Source organism: Artibeus jamaicensis, unplaced genomic scaffold, assembly GCF_021234435.1.
Source record: "Artibeus jamaicensis isolate MK-2021 breed Jamaican fruit bat unplaced genomic scaffold, CSHL_Jam_final contig_60, whole genome shotgun sequence".
NCBI lineage: Eukaryota > Metazoa > Chordata > Mammalia > Chiroptera > Phyllostomidae > Artibeus > Artibeus jamaicensis.
The window spans coordinates 6,209,914-6,229,404 of record NW_026521900.1 but is presented as its reverse complement, the minus strand read 5'-3'; the positions used below and the strand labels follow the sequence as shown (position 1 = coordinate 6,229,404).

The following is a 19,491-nucleotide window of genomic DNA, read 5'->3' as shown; positions in this document are numbered from 1 at the left end:
AATAAAAAGTAATTTTTAAATAGTCAAGATTACTGTGTCCAACAGATCTTTTCGATGAGGTCTTTCATCGTAATTCTGTCCCATTCATGTGCATGGGGAGCATTCCATGGCGCATCAGCTGGAATCTGCAGAGAAAAAAGGGCTCATATCCAGGTGTGATGGTTACTGTCCACTGCCCTGCCAAGATGCCCTAAGAAGAACCTCTGAAAACTGTTTTTTCCATCCATGTTGGAATGTGTGATTGGCATACAATTCAATGCACAGCTCTTTGGATTCTATGTCGTAATGCTGTTGCTAGAATAACTATGTTGCTAGAAAAATAATAATAATGGAAATATATAAATGCATGTATAAATTTGTAATACATTAATATGTAGTATAAACATATAAATTAAGAAATTTTGATAATAATTGTAATTACTATTATTGAAAGTTAACACCCATTTTAAGTCCCCAATTTAAGTTTCGGAGTGATGTTACAGAGCCTGAGACTAAGTAAAAAAAAAAAAAACTTGAGGAAACAAATCTGTCTTTCCTTTACTACTAAAGTGGCATCATATAAGTAGGATACCTAGCAAACATATGTCACATAGATTCTCAGTGGCAGAGTGTGCAAAGTACACAGGCACACTCTGCCACTGAGAATGATGTGGGTTTGAATCCTGGTTCCCTTGCTATGTTGTCTTGGGGATATCACAGAACCCCTTGGCACTCATTTTCCTCACTTGTAAAGTGGAAATACTGCAAACTTTTCAGAGTTGTTGAGTACATTGGAAATGATATGCATCATTATCCAGAGCCATGCTCCCTGCACTGTAGAAGGGTATTAAACAGCTGCTATTGTTACTACAGGAACAGGTCATGTGCAAACTGAACACACACACTTTACCTCTTTTCCCATGTTATCCATTGTCCGCCACAAGTTGTTGTAGTCCAGATATGCAATTGGGTTCCATACCGGAGGGAATGCACCCCGAAATGGGTAAGTTTTCCCCTGTAACATAAAAACAAAGGATAATACCTTAAACGAGGATAGCATTTTAAAAACTCAAAACCAACCAATGTATGAGCCATTTTCAAAGTAACAGAATCCTCTACTGAAGGGATGTCAAACTTATTTTCACCAGGGGCCACATCAGCCTTGTATTTGCCTTCAAAAGGCCGAGTGTAATTTTAGGACTGTATACATGTAATTACTCCTTAACAGTAAAGAGACAGCTCGGCACTGCCACCAGGTAGAAACAATGTGCTGGGCCTGATAAAACAAGGTGAAGGGCTTCTTTCAGCTGTGGGCCTTGTGTTTGCTATCTGTGTTCTACTATGTAAAAACTAGCAGGCCTAAGTAGTTTTTAAGGCCTTATTTACTAATTGAATTTCTTTTTCTTTAAACACAAAACATGTTGTGAGTTTTAATAAGGTCATAATACCTACTAATATAATTTAGCATGAGATTTAGATTTTTTATCAAATAAAAACATTAGAGCCCTAGCTGGAATGGCTAAGTGGATTGAGCACTGGCCAGTGAACCAAAGGGTCACTGGTTCAATTCCCAGTTGGGGCACACACCTGGGTTGCCAGCCACATTCCCCAGTAGGGGTTCACGACAGGCAACCACACATTGATGTTTCTCTCCCTCCCTTCCACTCTATCTAAAAATTAATTAATTAATAAAAAAATAAAAGCAGTATATATTTGCAGACAGCCTACTGTGTGCACTGTACAACATTGACAACTGTGTTGAATTTTTCAAAAGGGGCTAAAAGAAAACTCCTGACCATCAAGGCATGGACATAAGATGTAAAAGTATTTGCATTTATGTGTGCACACTTGCAAGCTTGTGCACATATACTCCAACTAAGTAAAAATATACACAGGCAGTAAGTGACAGACAAATTTTCTCCTCAACAGTAACAAATTCAAATAAGCTTGGCTGAAAATATGATCCAATTTCTTATCGGAAAATACTATGTTGTAGTGCTGTAATACTTTTTGGGACTCCAAAATCTTTATCATTATCACCACTATTCTCACTAACATTTATTAAGATCTTTCTCCATGCCTGGCACTGGCCTAAGCTCTTTATATGTTTTATCTTATGTAATGTTTACCCCAACCCTGAGAGGCAAGCCCTATTAAAATTCCCATTTTATAAATGAGGAAATTAAAGCCCAAGGATATTAGCTTAGGAAATAGAAGAATAGAAATTTCCTGTTCCCAAAGCAGTTGCTCACAAACATTAAATTTTCTGGCCTCCTATATGGTTGATGAAATGTTGAGATAGGCTTGTTCTAAAGACATCTTATACTTCCCAACTTTTAAAATAGAGAGAACTTTGAAATGTAAAATTTATAAACCTTCCACTCATATTGTTTATAATTCTAAAGAGTAAAACTGGAGTCTAAAAAGCTCTGAGGTATAAGATGACTGCTCAGCAAACAGGGTCAACTTTGGAAAATGCCAAAGCATGTTCTGAGAGAAATGGGCAGAGACATTTTATCTATAACACAAAAAGTAGCTATTAAAAGGGGAAAGAATGAGGTTAAGTAATAGCTCACAGGTAGCATTTACAACAGCTGGTTCTTGTTATAATTCTTCCCTTAATTAAAAGGGGGGCGAAATCTGCATTTTTCTCTATGAGTTTATACTCAAGTCAATAGTCTCATAAAACACTGATTTTGCTTTGAAAAAATATTTTTAAAAAATAAATATGCACAATTATCAGGGAGCATTAAGAAAAGTATTATAAACATAACTCAAAAAATATGCTCCACATTCCTAACAAAGTTCTTCTCAGGACAAGGCCAACCACAGTAAGATTTCATGTAAGGTCCTATGGACCCCATAATCCAAGCCTTGTTAAACAGAGATGGTAGGAGAACTGAAGAGTCCAGTGAGAGAAAATGTCTAGCTTGGCAATCTTTATAGGAATGGGAGCCATGGAATATTCTTAGAAGATTATAAAGACCCACCATGGCATCAATCTTTATCCTGTTGAGAAAAGCACCAAGTTGATAAAGGGATTTTAGTTATTACTCTTAGCATTTTCTAGCTTCTCTGCTCTTATTCCACAGAAAACCTAAATTTGCTAAAGAAATGCATATACTATGTGAAAGTAGTCACTTACATGTCACTTTTTCCTTTCTCACAAGCCCCTGAGAGGCTTATTTCTTCCATACCCTGCTTCTAAACTAGATAATTGTTGAGACTACGTTTTGCATGTGTGAATCCCAAAAGTTGTGCAGTGGAATCTAAAGAACTTGATGCATGTGGACATAAACTAAAGGGGGGGAATGGTAGGGGAAGGGGTTTGCAGGATGGAGGGGAATGAAGGGGGGAAATAGGACAACAGTAATGGACTAATCAATATAATATATTTTAAAAAATAGTGCAGTGGGAGGGCCTGGTAATGTCTGTTAGATGAGAACTGCCTGCTAACCAGATCTCGTCAGTCTCTTAAATGTAATGTTATAGTTTTCTCACAAAGGTATCAGCAGTTTCTCAATACCAAACCACTTAGCAGCAGAAAGTGAAAAAGTGACTGAAAGCTGGCCAAGAGCTGACCATGTGACATGGTTCCCTGTTGGACCACTCCCCCACATACAGTCCCACAACACAGCTAAGTGGGTTGCCCTGCCCCAGTGAATACCTAAGGCTCTGCCCCTTACTACATAACAGACATGCCAAAACAAACAAAAAATATGGCCCAAATGAAACAACAGATCAAAGATTCAAAAAAATACAACTATGTGATAAAGAGATACCCAAAGAGATACCCAACTATCAGACGCACAGTTCAAAACACTGGTAGTCAGGATACTCACAGAAATAGTTGAGTATGGTCACAAAATAGAGGAAAAAGTGAAGGCTATGAAAAGTGAAATAAAGGAAAATGTACAGGGAACCAACAGTGAAGGGAAGGAAACCAGAACTTGAATGATTTGGGACTGCGGGAAGAAATAAACATTCAACTGGAACAGAATGAAGAAACAAATATTCAAAAAATGGGGAGAAGCTTAGGAACCTCTAAGACAACTTTAAACATTCCAATGTCCAAATCATAGGGGTGCCAGAAGGAAAAGAGGAAGAGCAAGAAATTAAAAACTTATTTCAACAAATAATAAAGGAAAACTTCCCCAATCTGACAAAGGAGGTAGACTTCCAGGAAGTCCAGGAAGCTCAGAAAGTTCCAAAGAAGTTGGCCCCAAAGAAGCTCACACCAAGGCACATCATAATTAAATAACCCAAGATTAAAGGTAAGGATAGAATCTTAAAAGCAGCACGAGAAAAGGTGGCAGTTATCTACAAAGGAGCACCGATAAGACTATTAGCTGATTTCTCAAAAGAAACTTTACAGGCAAGAAGGGGCTGGATCCTAACAACCCTGAAACACCAATCCCAAAGAACCTATGCACCCCAATGTTCATAGCAGCACAATTTACAATAGCCTAGTGCTGGAAGCAATCTAGGTGCCCATCAATAAATGAATAAATAAAAAAAAAACTGATACATTTACATAATTGAATTCTATTCAGCAGAAAGAAAGAAGGAGCTCCTACCTTTTGTGACAGCATAGATGAAACTGGAAAGCATTATGCTAAATGAAATAAGCCAGGCAGTGAAAGACAAATACCATATGATTTCACCTTTAACAGGAAGCTAAACAACAAAACAAACAAGCAAGAAAAATATAACCAAAGACACTGAAATACAAACAGGCTGACAGTGACCAGAAGGGAGAGGGGAAGGAATTTCAGAGTAAAAGGGGAAGGATTCACAGGAACAAGTATGAAGGACACATGGACAATAACAAGGGGGTTGAAAATATGAGGGAGTTTGGGAGGGCTGAGGGGTTGGCTGGGATGGGGATAAAAGGCAGAAAACTTTACTTGAACAGCAATAAATAAAATAAAATAAAATTAAATTAAATTAAAATAAATAAAAAAGAAGGGGATGGAAAGAAGTATTCAAAGTTATGAAAAGCAAGGATCTACATCCAAGATGATTCTGACCAGCAAAGCTATCATTTAGAATGGAAGGGGAGATAAAGTGCTTCCAAAATAAAGACAAGTCAAAGGAGTTCATCAGCACCAAGCCCTTTTATTATATGAAATGTTAAAGGGGCTTAGCTAAGAAAAAAGAAGATATAAAATACAAACAGTAAAATGACAAGAAACTCACAACTATCAACAACCTAAAAAAAAATAACACCAGGGACTTCCGCCAAGATGGAGGCATATGTGGAGAAGTCGTGCTTCCTCTCACAACCAAGTTTAGAGACAACTAAATATTAGCAACAGAAAACACAGCCAGAACACAGAAAATTGAACTTTTCGGAAGTCTGATAACAACAAATTCTTTAGCCTGACCGGTAAGAGGGGCGAAACCAGCAGCTGTTGGAGTGGGGTTGCACAGAAAAACTTGGTCGGACGGACTCGGGCTTGCGGAACCCAGGCGCAGGCTTGGACCTAGTAAGCGACTCAGCGAGCGACTTCGGGGAAATAGCGAGGGAGCAGGGCTGTGGGTTGACTGTGGTCACGCTTTTGTGCACAGATGGACAAGCGAGGGAGTGGGCGGTGAGAGTACTGGACTGAGCAGGCGCCACGGTGGGGGCAGCAGCAGAGGGCATCGCCATTTCCCTGCTATGACCCCGCCTCCACAACAGCGTCATAACCCAGTGACCTCAGTGGCCCCACCCTGGTGAACCACCTAAGGCTCTGCTCCTCAGCAAGCAGCGAGAAACAGCAGAGGGGGTTGCCATTTCCCCACTCTGACCACGCCCCCACATATAGCGTCACAACCCAGCGACCTGAGAGTCCAAGGCTCTGCTACTCAAACTTAACAGGCGCGAACAGACCAAAAATGGTCCAAGAAGATCTCAAAGCCCCAGAGCCTATAAATCTAAGCAATGAAGAAATAGCAAAACTCTCAGACTCACAGTTTAAAGCACTGGTGATCAGGATCCTCACAGAACTGGTTGATTATAGCCACACATTAGACAAACATATGAAGGCGAAACTAATTGAAATGAATGGAATTGCACAGGAAACCAATAGCGATGAAAAGGAAACTGGGACTCAGATTAATGGAGTGGACCAGAAAGAAGAAAAAATGACCAAACAGAAAAGGATGTAGAAACAAGAATTCTAAAAAAATGAGGAGAGGATTAGGAACCTCCAGAACATCTTTAAATGGTCCAACATCTGAATTATAGGGGTGCCAGAAGGGGAAGAGGAACAGCTGCGAGTGGAAAACTTTTTTGAACAAATAATAAAGGAGAACTTCCCCAAACTGGTAAAGGAAATAAACTTCCAGGAAATCTAGGAAGTCCAGAGAATCCCAAAGAAGTTGAACCCAAACAGGAACACACCAAGGCACATCATCATTAAGTTACCCAAGATTAAATATAAAGAGAGACTCCTAAAAGAAGGAAGAGGAAAGGAGATAGTCACCTACAAAGGAGTTCCTATCAGACTGTCAGCTGATTTCTCAAAAGAGACCTTACAGGCAAGAAGGGGCTGGAAAGAGGTATTCCAAGTCATGAAATCCAAAGACCTACAACCAAGATTGCTCTATCCAGCAAAACTTTCATTTAGAATGGAAGGACAGATAAAGTGCTTCTCAGATAAGATCAAATTCAAGGAGTTCATCATCACCAAGCCCTTATTATATGAAATGTTAAAGGGACTTATCTAAGAAAAAGAAGTTAAAGAAACATGAACAGTGAAAGGACAACAAACTCACAGTTATTAACAACCACACCTAAAACAAAAGCAAACTGAAAGGACAGCTAGATCAGGAGTGGAAACATAGAAAAGAAGATCTCAAGGAGGGTTAGCAATAGGGGAGTGGGAGGAGAAAGGGAGAGAAGGTACAGAAAATAAGTAGCATAGACAGTATATAGAAAATAGATGGGGGGGCAAGAATAGTATGGGAAATATAGAATCTAAAGAACTTGAGACACATGGTCATAAACTAAAGGGGGGTAATGGTGGGGACGGGGGTGGAGGGTGGAGGGGAATGAAGGGGTGAAATAGAACAACTGTAATGGCATAATCAATAAAAAAATAAATTAAAAAATAACACCAGAACTAAGCAAACAACTAGAACAGGAACAGATTCACAGAAATAGAGATCACATGGAGGGTTACCATTGGAAAGGGTGAGAAGGGAGAATGTTGGAAAAGGTACAGGGAATAAGAAGCATAAATGGTAGGTACAAAATAGACAGGGGGAGGTAAAGAATAGTATAGGAAATGGAGAAACCAAAGAGCTTATATGCATGACCCATGGATATCAACTAAGGTAGGGGAATGATGATGGTAGGTGGAGTGCAGGGCAGAGGGCAATAAAGGGGAGGAAAAAAGGGACAACTTTAATAGCATAATCAGTAAAATATATTAAAATATATAAAAATAAAGATGAAACAATATTTTTAAAATCTTGAACAAAGTCAAGTTTATTTTGTGCCTGTACTCTGAAACCTTCCTACCCTTCCAAGTTGGCTTTTAATCTTTAGAGGAAAATGTCTTTGGTACAGCAGAAATTGTTGATGTCTACTAGAACACAATATCCCTGGAACTGTGCCCAAAATACTTAAGTCCCTTTGAGCTATCACATCTTTGATGTAACATCATTCGTAAAAACAAGAGACTAGTGCCAGATAAGTACAGTTTATGCCTCCTACATCATTCTTTAGTTTTGATCATATAAGATAAGCCAAGTTTATAGTATGCAAGTAGCACTAGCATGTTAAGAGAGTTTCATCTCTCTGTATTTTTATATTTTAGTTAAACAAAAGGAAATGAGTGGTATCAAAGGGTATCAAAGGCCACTGAGGGAAGCTGCCAACTAATGTTCTTTAATTATCTTGAAAATAAACAGATATGTTCTGGATTGTTTTAAGAATATGTCTGTAACCCATATGAATTCCTTGGCACCCTTCTAGTCCCACTATTTTGTAAGAAGCCTATAAAAATTTTAGTGATTTATTTTCTATAGTTCATAATAATGCTTTAAATAATGAAATCATCTAAAAAGAGATCCATTAAACAGTATGGTAGTGTTATGTTGTATTAATAGTTAATGTTAGGCCTGGAATTAGATAAAAGTAGCCAAGAGGAACCCGAGGCAGGCTCCACACTGTCTCAGCAAGGAAGATAGAAAGTACAGGAAGTACAAAGAGTGCTGAACAAGATAAACTGCCTTGTGCATGACCTTGTCCTTGCAGAAAAGTATCCATTGTTGCAAGCAGAGAACATAGCCATGTGTGTCCTCTCGGGATAGCCAATTGCTAACAGCTACGTCTGCTTCTGTATTTGCTTGCTTGCTCACCCCAATAAAAACCCTAGGCTGTAAGCACCAGGCGCGACTCTCATCTGCAGCCATTTTGGCACCGTGTCTCCAGAGACGCCCCGAGAGTTCGCCCCTGCGCAGGTAAAACTTTGAAACTTTGGCCGATAAAGTTCCATCTTAAACTCCTGAAAGCTTCTGACATTTGTTACTCGCATTGGGGAATGCTACAGTTAATAAAATAATTTTTTCTCTTTCCAAATGCAGGTGACTCAGCTCTCTTCAAACGTGCATAGTTCTACTCTACATTAAAAAAAAGCCATCATAATTGACATGGAAAAAATCTATCCCATTGGAATGCGCTGGTTCTCCCAAGTCTGTACCCAGTTCCCATTCTTTTCAAGACCCTCCCTTTCCCTATCTACTGACTTCCTCAGGGTCCAGACTCTAGACTTTTTCTTTTCCTCTGCCCAGGCATTTCCCTGGGGAACTCATCCACCATCTGGGTTTGTTATTATATTTGTACACTGTTACGGTTTGCATTTTCATGCTTCTGCTCCCTTTATATTTATGAGTACTACCAACTTGTTATCTACAACCTTTCACACAAATTCAAGAGCTGGGGTCCTGGCTGGTGTAGCTCAGTGGATTGAGCACAGGCCTGTGAACCATACGATCGCAGTTCGATTCCCAGTCAGGGCACATGCCTGGGTTGCAGGCCAGTTCCCAGCAGGGGACTCATGAGAGGCAACCATACATTGATATTTCTCTCCCTCTCTCCTTCCCTTCCTCTCTAAAGATAAATCTTTAAAAAAAAAGAGCTGGTAGCATGTTTCTGAATATTTGTTCATGACCCGGTATTTCATCTTATTCTCAACCTCTCTTCTCAGGACTTGCACAGCTATCAGCTAACACAGTGGGCACTTGAATTGTACAGTCCCATCTTTAGGAAGGATAACCATTAAGGTCAGGTATAAATAATGACACATCATCAAGAATGAAAGGTTTCAAACAAATAGTTATGCCCTTTCCCCCAAGGAATTCTAGTTATATACAGTAATTATAAACAAAGCAATTATGATAGAAATAATAGAAAATTCTGGAGGCTGTTGAGTAAGTAAAGATAATTGACAGAATTTTTTAACAGCTTTAATATATTCACATGCTCTATAGTTCATACATTTAATATAATGGTTTTGGATATATTCAGAGAGTTGTGCAACCATCACATGCACTTTTACAACATTTTGTCACCCCATGAAGAAACCGTTACTCATTAATGGTCATTCTCCATTATCCCCCACTCCATTTGAAGAACTGCCAAATTATTTTTCAAAGCAGCTGCATCATTTTACATTCCATTTATATTATGAAGGTTCTGATTTCTTAATATCCTCACCAACACTAGTTATTGTCTATCTCTTTTTATGACAACCATTTTGGTGGGTACAAGTGGTATATCATCATAGTTTTGATTTGCATTTCCCTAATGACAAATGATGGTCAAAGTTAAATCAGGTTTAATGAGTAGAAGGTCATACTGTTGAGTCCATTCTCACTACCATGACACTTTGTATGTGGGTCCACTGAGAAAGTGACAGTGGAAAGAGATGGCGTGATGGTTTTGTACTGTGTCAACTTGTTCAGGCTGAGCTGGATTTCTCATATATTTCTTTCCTATATATTTCTGGTTAGGGTAGGTCACAAGACAGATTCTTATATGAGAGATAGAGAGCATAAGTAAAGCGAAGCAGCACTCATTTTGTAATTCACACACACTGTTGCTTATCTCATGGCACAAGATGGTGGCCTATGGCACCTCACCATTTTCTGCACTGTATTCAACTGATTTATGTACACATTACTTTCCTGACTAGTCTCAATGCATCTGAAAAGAAGGACGATGTTTCACATGTGTTTATTATCTCCTACACTGCCTTATAAATAATAAGGTTCCAAGAAATGTAGCATAAATGAAGAAATAAAAGAGAATGTAGAATTCTTGCTTTTCTAGCCCATCTCATATCATATTTAGCTCTAAGCATCCAGTCTTTTCCTATGCAAATAACTTTTTCTTTTCCCAACTCAGATAAGACCTTCTAATGAATGTCAATTAACACTAATTTTTAATATCAATTCTGCATACATGCCTTTTCTAAAATAGCCATACCAGTATACCATCAAATTTTGTAGAATTCACTATGTGTAAGATGTTGAAGGGAAAAGAAAAAAAGACTCAGTTCCTTAGGAAACCTAAATTTCTAAAAACATTCCCTATGTTAGCATTTCTCATTCTGATCTTTATGGCTGTTATATGAAAACAGGTTCCATGCTAATAAATTTAGGAAATCTCAGCTTATAGTTAAACAGCTTTAAATTTTTCTTTTACTGCCAATCCTCATAAGATCCTAATTTGCTAACAGACATCTTGGCTCTCAGAGACAGAATATGGAGCACCTCCAAAATCTATCTGCCCAACAAACCCCCTCTTTGGCAAAGAACTTTTGTGAATAATGTTGCTAAGAAAATATTCCCTTAAGCATTCTTTCTTCATATTCTGGCTGACATTGGCACAAACTTGAGAGAACATGGGAAAATATGGGAAACTGCAATAACTGGAAGACTTATTTTTCAAATGCTACATTGAAATATATTTTCATGAGTACCTCCCCTGGACAACAGAGTACCTCATCTCACAATAATGAGTTGAATATAAGAGACATAAAATAAAATCGCACTTGCATGTCTACCTAAAACTGAAAGTGCTCTGTATTGAGTCTTGGGCTGGACCTCTGCCAGTTGGAACTGAGCAATAAAGAGAGAAAGTGCATCAGGACAGATGAACAGGGTCAAGGGGTATTAACTGACTGCATTCACGTTATGCATCCTGATGACTGGGCACACACAACTGACCTTCTACTGGATGGAGTTACCTCAGGTATGGTTTCTATGATCACAACGATGAAGACATGATGAGGACTTGCAGTGGGAGGGAGGGTAAACCAGGAGCCATCAGATTCCTAGCACATTCTTCCCAACATTTGTACATCAGAAAAGCATTTTTAAGAAAATCTACACATTGGGGAAAAGTCACAGACACTCAAGACTTCTTTGGTAGGGGCCCAAATAATTATGTAGATTAGCAACTTCACCATTTCTGTACCCCAGGAGCTACTTTTATCAATCACTGCTGGTCAGGAAGTGTGAGCCAGTAGTGATTCCTTCCCAACATCTGTGAAGCTTGATACTTTCTCAGAGACGTTTATCTGCTGAATGTGGCTGTGGAAACTAGGCCACTGGGTAACACACAAAATTAGATTTTAGCTTGAAGTTCACTGTGTGTAATTTGAGCCAGACAAATTACATGAGAGTTATGGGAATGAAAGGCAATGAACTAGTATTTCAGTAATTTTTCTCTTTGTTTGAAAATTTTGACATGAGAAAAGTCTTTTAAATGAAAAGGACTCAGCTTCACAGCTTTCAGAATCAAAGTGTTCATTACATTTAACTATAATAACACACATTTTCTGTGATCTTACTTAGAATTTTCTTCCGATTGCATTAAACTCAAACACAAAGCAAAAAATAAAATGAAATGCTATGAAAATAGTACTGGACTGCTCAAATATAAGGTATCAACATTATCATTATTTGGCTCTTTTTGGTTTCAAGTTCTGTGTTTGCTAAAGTTAGTTATCAACTAGATTTTTACATTTATCTATCTGTCCATCTCTGTCTCTCTTTGACACACTTCTGAAGGACCTTGAATTTTCTCCCATCTCTAAAGTAAGGATAATTGTCCTTAATTGAGTTTGACACAGTAGTGAAAAAACCCTAGAGTTCACACCTGAGGGAGAGGGCTATGTAGCAGCATTGATCCTATTAAGTAGCAGGATAGGGCAATGGCTGAAAAGATTTTCTGGCTGGTCAGAGTGTGTTTATGGGACAATGGAACTTCCCTTCTTCAGGAAGTGTCCAGAATGGAGCAGGTATGGGATTAACAGTACATTAGAAACTTAAAAAAAAAAAAAGATTTCAACTGTTAGAAGGCTATTCTGCAAAAGTTTGAGAACTCCAAACCAATGATTAAGCCTTTTGGTTGAATTAATGGGTGTGTGGTCTGGGATGAAGGTAGGGGCTTCAAAAGGGTGGAACAGGAAAGAAGTACAAAGCAAGAAGTAGGGAGGAAGGGGTATGGCCATTCTAACTTCAAACTGGTAACTACATTCCAATCTGAAAGATCAAAACCTCCAGGAGTTGAGTTATCATGAAGACTAGAGCAATTATCTTGAGGAAGCTTCTATATAATGTTTCATTCCATTCACAAGGTTCTTTTTGCCATTAGCCAACATGTTGAGGCCCCACTTGAGGTGATTACAAAGTTCCAGAGCCTTAATGACAGAAATTCTTTTTCTGACTTAAACCAAGGTAGGAGGGTGACTCTAGATAAAATCTTGATGAATGATTAGAAAACAATTTATCTGATAATAAACTCCCTACTAAAAATGTATGGAAGGAAGATTAAAAGAGTTTTGTAGATGGATGATGGTAGCAAAACAATGTACTTAATATCACAGAAATGTGCATCTAAATATGGTTAACATGGTAAATTTTATGTATATTTCACAGTTGTTTTAAAAATTAATGGAAAAATTAATAATTAACTGACTTTGCTATATATTGAGATGTCAACTTGAACTGAGCAGAGACTTTATTCTCTTTGCAACTAAATCAGAGACTTATCCCTGAAAGTTTATAGGAAAAAGAAAGAAGCCTTTGAGAGAAAATGGCTAATGCTGACTGAGCTTTCTCAATAGTACAAGGCTTTAAGAGTAATTTCTGTCACTAAGCTTTCCTGTGCCCACAAGAGGTAAATTAAGTCTTTTTAAAATGGAGGGGAAAAACAAAGTAAGTTACTAAAAACTACTTTTTTTAATAATTTTTTTAGATTTTATTTATTTATTTATTTATCTTTAGAGGGGAAGGAGAGAGGGAGAGAAACATCAATGTATGGTTGCCTTTTGTGCATCCCCTGCTAGGAACTGGCCTGCAGGGAACTGGCCTGCAACCCAGGAATATGCCCTGACTGGGAATCGAACCGCGGCCCTCTGGTTCGCAGGCCTGTGCTCAATCCACTGAGCTACACCAGCCAGGTAAAAACTACTTCTTATAAGCTATGTCAATATATCTTTATCCCAAACACTTGATATATCAAAGTGAAAATATGTAAACATTTTTAGACTCTCTGCTTTTAAAAACCTATACATTTGTAATCTAGACAGAAAAAAAAATAATCCTTGTGTTACCTCATTTTTACAATTAAAACAAACTTTCTGGTCATGAGCACAGGCTCAGTACCACTTGCCTTACCTAATTGTCTTCTCCTCTTTTTCCTTTCTTTTTTAATCAGGCAGAGTATAATGGCATCAAATACTCTTGGACATATTTTGGCTAATAAGTTTACATAGATCATTTATCAAAAAGTATAGCCAATAATTCCAAACCATGTTCTAGATCTCTGTACTTAGTATTTCAACACAATAATAAAATCCATCTGTAGTTTTTAGCCCACTGAGCCTAACTACCATGGCCTGGGGTTACTCTGGTGTCAGGTGCTCATGAAGGTGCTCCAGATCTGTAACTCAGGATATTCTCAAGACAAGAGAAGCCACTCTGGTGAATAGTGCCACATATGGCTTCCAGGAACACACTTTACCCCTCAGGTCTATAGGAGCCCTTGCCACCAAAGTGGCAGGTAATTATTGTCATATCTTGGAGCAGTTTATTAAAAGTTCACAGGTTGACTTTCTGCCCATGGAATAAGGGACAATGTGGTGTAGCTCACAGAACCCTGAGATTAAGAGCTGGAAAATTTCACTTTGGCCCCTAAAATTCTCTGAGCCTCTGCTTTCTCATTTGTAAGATGGGGGGAAATGTTTATTACTTCACAGTATCATTGGGAAACTCTAACTGAGACACAATAGTAAGAAGCTAGGAAAATTCCTTGGCAAGTAGAATAGGGAAACTGAAACAAATAGCTGAACAAAGTGGCTGAACAATTTGCAGCAAGGTGCAGATGGTCACCAGGGCAGAAGGCCCTGAGTTCCTGGCAGGGGACAAAACTGGGAAAATAAGGACCTCACCCCCCAAGGTAACCTTTCCTCTTATGGCCTTTCTTTCATGGAGATAGTATCCAGGCTTCAAATGTATTTCATCTCAAAGTCCACAAAAGCAGCAAAAACACTCTATTATTACAAGCAAGAGGTAAAAGAGACAGTTATACCTGGCAAACATTAAGACCAACAACAACAAAATATATATCCTCTGCTTTCAACACAGCCTACTGGCTAAACCAAAGTTCACCTCCTGACAACAACAACAACAACAAAAATTACTTAGTATTCCAGCATACACATATTGTGAAAAACTTTTGATTTTAGATGTTGGCATAGAAACCTAGAGTAAGTGGTTCTGGGAAGAACAGAATAAATACAAGGAAAAAATGCTTCCTCAGCTGTTACTATCATGAAAGCCTGCACTGTTTCAAATAAATCTATTGCACCATTATCTAAAAACAAATGTGTGGTATATATTTGCAGACTCTAATTTTATTTAGAGAGGATGTGAAAAGCAGGGAGAAAGTCAAAATGCATGAATGTGCCAATGTGTCCTTCAAAGCAGCTCCTGAAAAATGCCTTGCTCCATCTCTGGCAGTGTTCTCCATCTCCACATCCTACCTACATTTCTAAGATCTGAAGGAACTGATGGAAAAAATATCAAGCATTTCCTCCTCCCTCCCAAAGACTTGGTATTACAAAATTAAACAAAAATCTCCACAACTCAGTGAAATTCACTCATAAAACAATCATAATAACTGCACAGTTTATTTACTAATGCAAGTAATGAATCAATAAATCCAAGAGGCATTCAAATCCATCTGCTTCCCTTAACATACAAAGAAAAAGAATCATTAAAGAAAATGTTTTAAACATATCTAGCTGATGCCATTTTTAGCTTAAAGACACATGATTAATTTGTATTACTTTGACAAATCAGAGAAAATCTACAAAACGAAGACATATCAAATTCACAAATTCATAAACCTGTTCACTGTTGAAACTAGGCAAGAACCTTTTATGTATGAATCAGGATCTAATAAACCAGAATTAGAATAGGAATTCTATAGAATAGGAATTCTATTCACAAGATTCATGAAGGAAAACACAGAAAAGTTAGCTAATATTATTTATTGTTATTGTTTACTCACCATCTTTTTACATGGCAAGCTCAATGTGAGCAGAAACTTTGATCACATGCCTACCACTGTATTTCTACCCTGGAATGATATCTGGTCCAGAGTATACTTGCCAGTAACTATTTATTGAACCAATGAATGAATTTAACACAAGAATGTGAATTTCTATGACTGAAGTAGACAGACATAGTGTATTAGGGAAGGGACAGGGTAGAAAACACTAAACATCTATCTCTGTGCTCAGCACAGAGGCTCAGGATCCATATTCCACATTGTTATATCAAAATTTACACCATAAACACAAGCTAGCAAAGGTCAAGAATAGTTCTATGGTGAATACTAAAGTGAAAATGGATGCACTGCAGTCTGCTGACAGAAGAAACAATTGAGGCATTCTCTCATGCTACACATTAGGAAAATTGAACTGAAGCAATCTGGATCATAAATAATACTGTTTGGTTTAACTAGACAGTGGCAATCTTCCAGTGATTCATCCACCTCATTATGTTGTTATAAAAAAAAAAAAAAGAAACAGGAAATCCAAGATGGCAGTGGAGTAAGTAAAAGCTACACTAACATCATCCTAGGACCAATCTGGAATTACAACTAAATTATAGAGAAATTATCTTGAATAACCACCTGAATACTACCTGGAGAAAAGCCTTACAACCACAGACCAACATAGAAGTACCTAAATATATAAAGCAAATCTTGATTGACATAAATGGAGAGATAGACAGAAATACAATCATAGTTGGAGATTTTAACATACCATTGACTTTAATGGATATATCTTCCAGGCAAAAAATCAACAAGGAGACAGTGGGCTTAAATGACACACTAGACCAAACTGATTTAATTGATATTTGCAGAGCATTTCACCCCAAGACAGCAGAATGACATACTTTTCAGTGCACATGGGAAGTTTTCCAGGATAGACCACATGCTAGGACACTAAAAAAGTTGCAATAAATTTAAGAAAATTGAAACTGTATCAAGCATCTTCTCTGACCACAATGCTATCAAATTAGAAATCAAGAACAAGAAGAATACTGAAAAACATGCAAAGACATAGGAGTTAAATAACATGTTATTAAACAATGAATGAGTGAACAATGAGGTAAAGAAAGAAATCAAAAGATACCTCGAAACAAATGGAAATGAGGACACAATGGTCCAAAATCTGAGGGATGCTGGGAAATCAACCCTAAGAGGAAAATTTATAGTATTACAAGCCTTTCTCAAAAAAAAAAAGAGAGAGAAAAAGCTCAAATAAACAATCCAACTTCACACTTAAAGGAACTTGAAAAGAAACAACAAACAAAGTTCAATGTGAGTAGAAGGAAGGAAATAAGATCAGAGCAGAAATAAATGAAAGAGAGTCTAAAAAATGATACAAAGATCAATGAATCCAAAAGCCAGTTCTTTGAAAAGATAAACAAGATTGACACACCTTTACTCAGACACATCAAGAAAAAGAGAAAGGATACAAATACGTAAAATCAGAGATGAAAGAGGAGAATAACAATTGGCACCAAAGAAATGCAAAGGATTGTAAGAAAATGTTGTAAACATTTATATGCTGACCAATTGGACAACCTGGATGAAATGGATAAATTCCTAGAAACATACAATCTTCCAAAACTAAATCGAGAAGAATCAAAGAATCTGAATAGACAGTTTACACTTAGTAAAACTGAAGCAGTAATAAAAAAAAACCTCCCAACAAATGATAGTCCTGAACCAGATGGCTTCACTGGTGAACTTTACCAAATATTCTGAGAACTAACACCTCTCCTCAAAATATTCCATAAAATTCAAGAGAAGGGAAGGCTTCCAAACTTATTTATGAGGACAGCATTATGCTAATTCTAAAACCAGATAAAGACACTACAAAGAAAGAAAATTATAGGCTAATATCACTGATGAACATAGATGCTAAAATCCTCAACAAAATATTAGCAAACCAAATCAGCAATGTGTCAGAAAGATTATACACCATGATCAAGTGGGATTTATCACAGGAATGCAAAAGTGGTACAACATTTGCAAATCAAAAAAATGCGATTCACCACATAAAGTGATGGATGACAACCAAATGATTATTTCAATAGATGCAGAAAATACCTTTTGATAAAATACAGCATGCACTTATGATAAAAACTCTCAGCAAAGTAGGAATAGAGGGAACCTACCTAAACATAATAAAGGCCATATGTGACAAACCCACAGTCAGCATCATATTCAATGGGCAAAAACTATAAGTGTTCCTTTTAAGATCAGGAACAAACAGGGATGTCTGGTTTCACCTATCTTATTAATCATAGTACTGGAAGTCCTAGCCACAGCAATCAGACAAGAAGAAAAAATAAAAGGCACCCAGCCCTGTCTGGTGTGGCTCAGTGTATTGAGTGCCAGCCTACAGACCAAAGGGTTGTCTGATTCCTTGTCAGGGCACATGCCTGGATTGCAGGCCAGATCCCCAACAGGAGGTACGTGAAAGGCAACCACACATTGATGTTTCTTTCCCTCTCTTTCTCCCTCCCTTCCCCTCTCTCTAAAAACAAATAAATAAAACCTTAAAAAAAGAAATAAAAGGCATTCAAATTGGAAAGGAAGAGGCAAAACTGTGTTTATTTGCATATGACATAATACTGTACATACAGAACACAAAAGATTCCACCAAGAAACTACCAAAAATGAATTAATCAAAGTAGCACAATACAAAATTAATATTCAGAAATCAGTTGCATTTTTATATGTCAGTAATGAACTAACAGAAAGGGAAATTAAGAAAACAATCCCATTCACAATTGCTTCAAAAAGAATAAAATACCTAGGAATAATTCTGACCAATGATGTAAAAGACCTTTATGTGGAAAATTATAAGACACTGAAGAAATAAATTGAGGAATATACAAATAAGTGGAAGCACATACTATGTTCATGGACAGGATGAATTAACATCATTAAAATGTCCATACTACCCAAAGCAATCTATAGATTCAATGCAATTCCTGTCAAGATTCCAGTCACATATTTCACAGAACTAGAACAAATATTTAAAAATATATGGAACCACAAAAAGGCCCACATAGCAACAGCAATCCTGAAAAAGAAGAACAAAATTGGAGGAATCATGCTATCTAAATCAAACTATATTTCAAGGCCATAGGAATCAAAACAGCTTGATACTGGCATAAAAACAGATACACGGATCAATGGAACAGAACAGAGAGCCCAGAAATAAAACCATACTTTACAGTCAATATTTGACAGAGGAAACAAACACATATAATTGGCTAAAAATAGTTTAATCAATAAATGGTATTTGGAAAATTGGACAGATACATGCAGAAAAGTGAAACTAGACCACCTTCTCACATCACACACAAGAATAAATTCAAAATGGATCAAAGGCTTAAATGTTAGACCCCAAACCATAAAAATTGTAGAAGACAAAGGCAGCAAAATCTCAGACACTGCTTGTAGAAATTTTTTATTGAATATATCCCAGGCAAGGGAAACAAAAAAAAAAAATGGGACTTCATCAAACTAAAAAGTTTTTACACAGCAAAGAAAATCATCAACAAAATAAAAAGATGACCCACAGAGTGAGAGAACATATTCACTGATATGTCAAATAGGGGGTTCCTATCCAAAATGTATAAAGTACTTACAAAACTCAACACCAAAAGACAAACAATCCAATCAAAAAATGGACAAAGGACCTGAGCAGACACTTCTCCAAAGAGGATATACAGACAGCCAATAGACATGAAAAGATGCTCAACATCACTAATCATTAGAGAAATGCAAATTTAAAGCACAACGAGATATATCTCACATCTGTCAGAATGGCTATCATCAATAAATCAATAATCAACAAGTGTGGTGAGGATATGGAGAAAGTGGAACCCTTTTGCGCTGTTGGTGGGAATACAGAC

General features: G+C 37.3%; 1 protein-coding gene across 1 annotated transcript in view; it reads right to left on the bottom strand.

Moving 5' to 3' along the window:
- Positions 1-19,491, bottom strand: part of MAOA (monoamine oxidase A) — a 70,780-nt gene that overhangs the window by 24,552 nt on the left and 26,737 nt on the right. Inside the window, exons 4-5 of the mRNA XM_037135769.2 lie at positions 890-994; positions 34-125 (exon numbers count right to left, since the gene is read on the bottom strand). Of these exons, the coding sequence (XP_036991664.2) occupies positions 34-125; positions 890-994 (197 nt within the window). The remainder of the gene's footprint in view (positions 1-33; positions 126-889; positions 995-19,491) is intronic.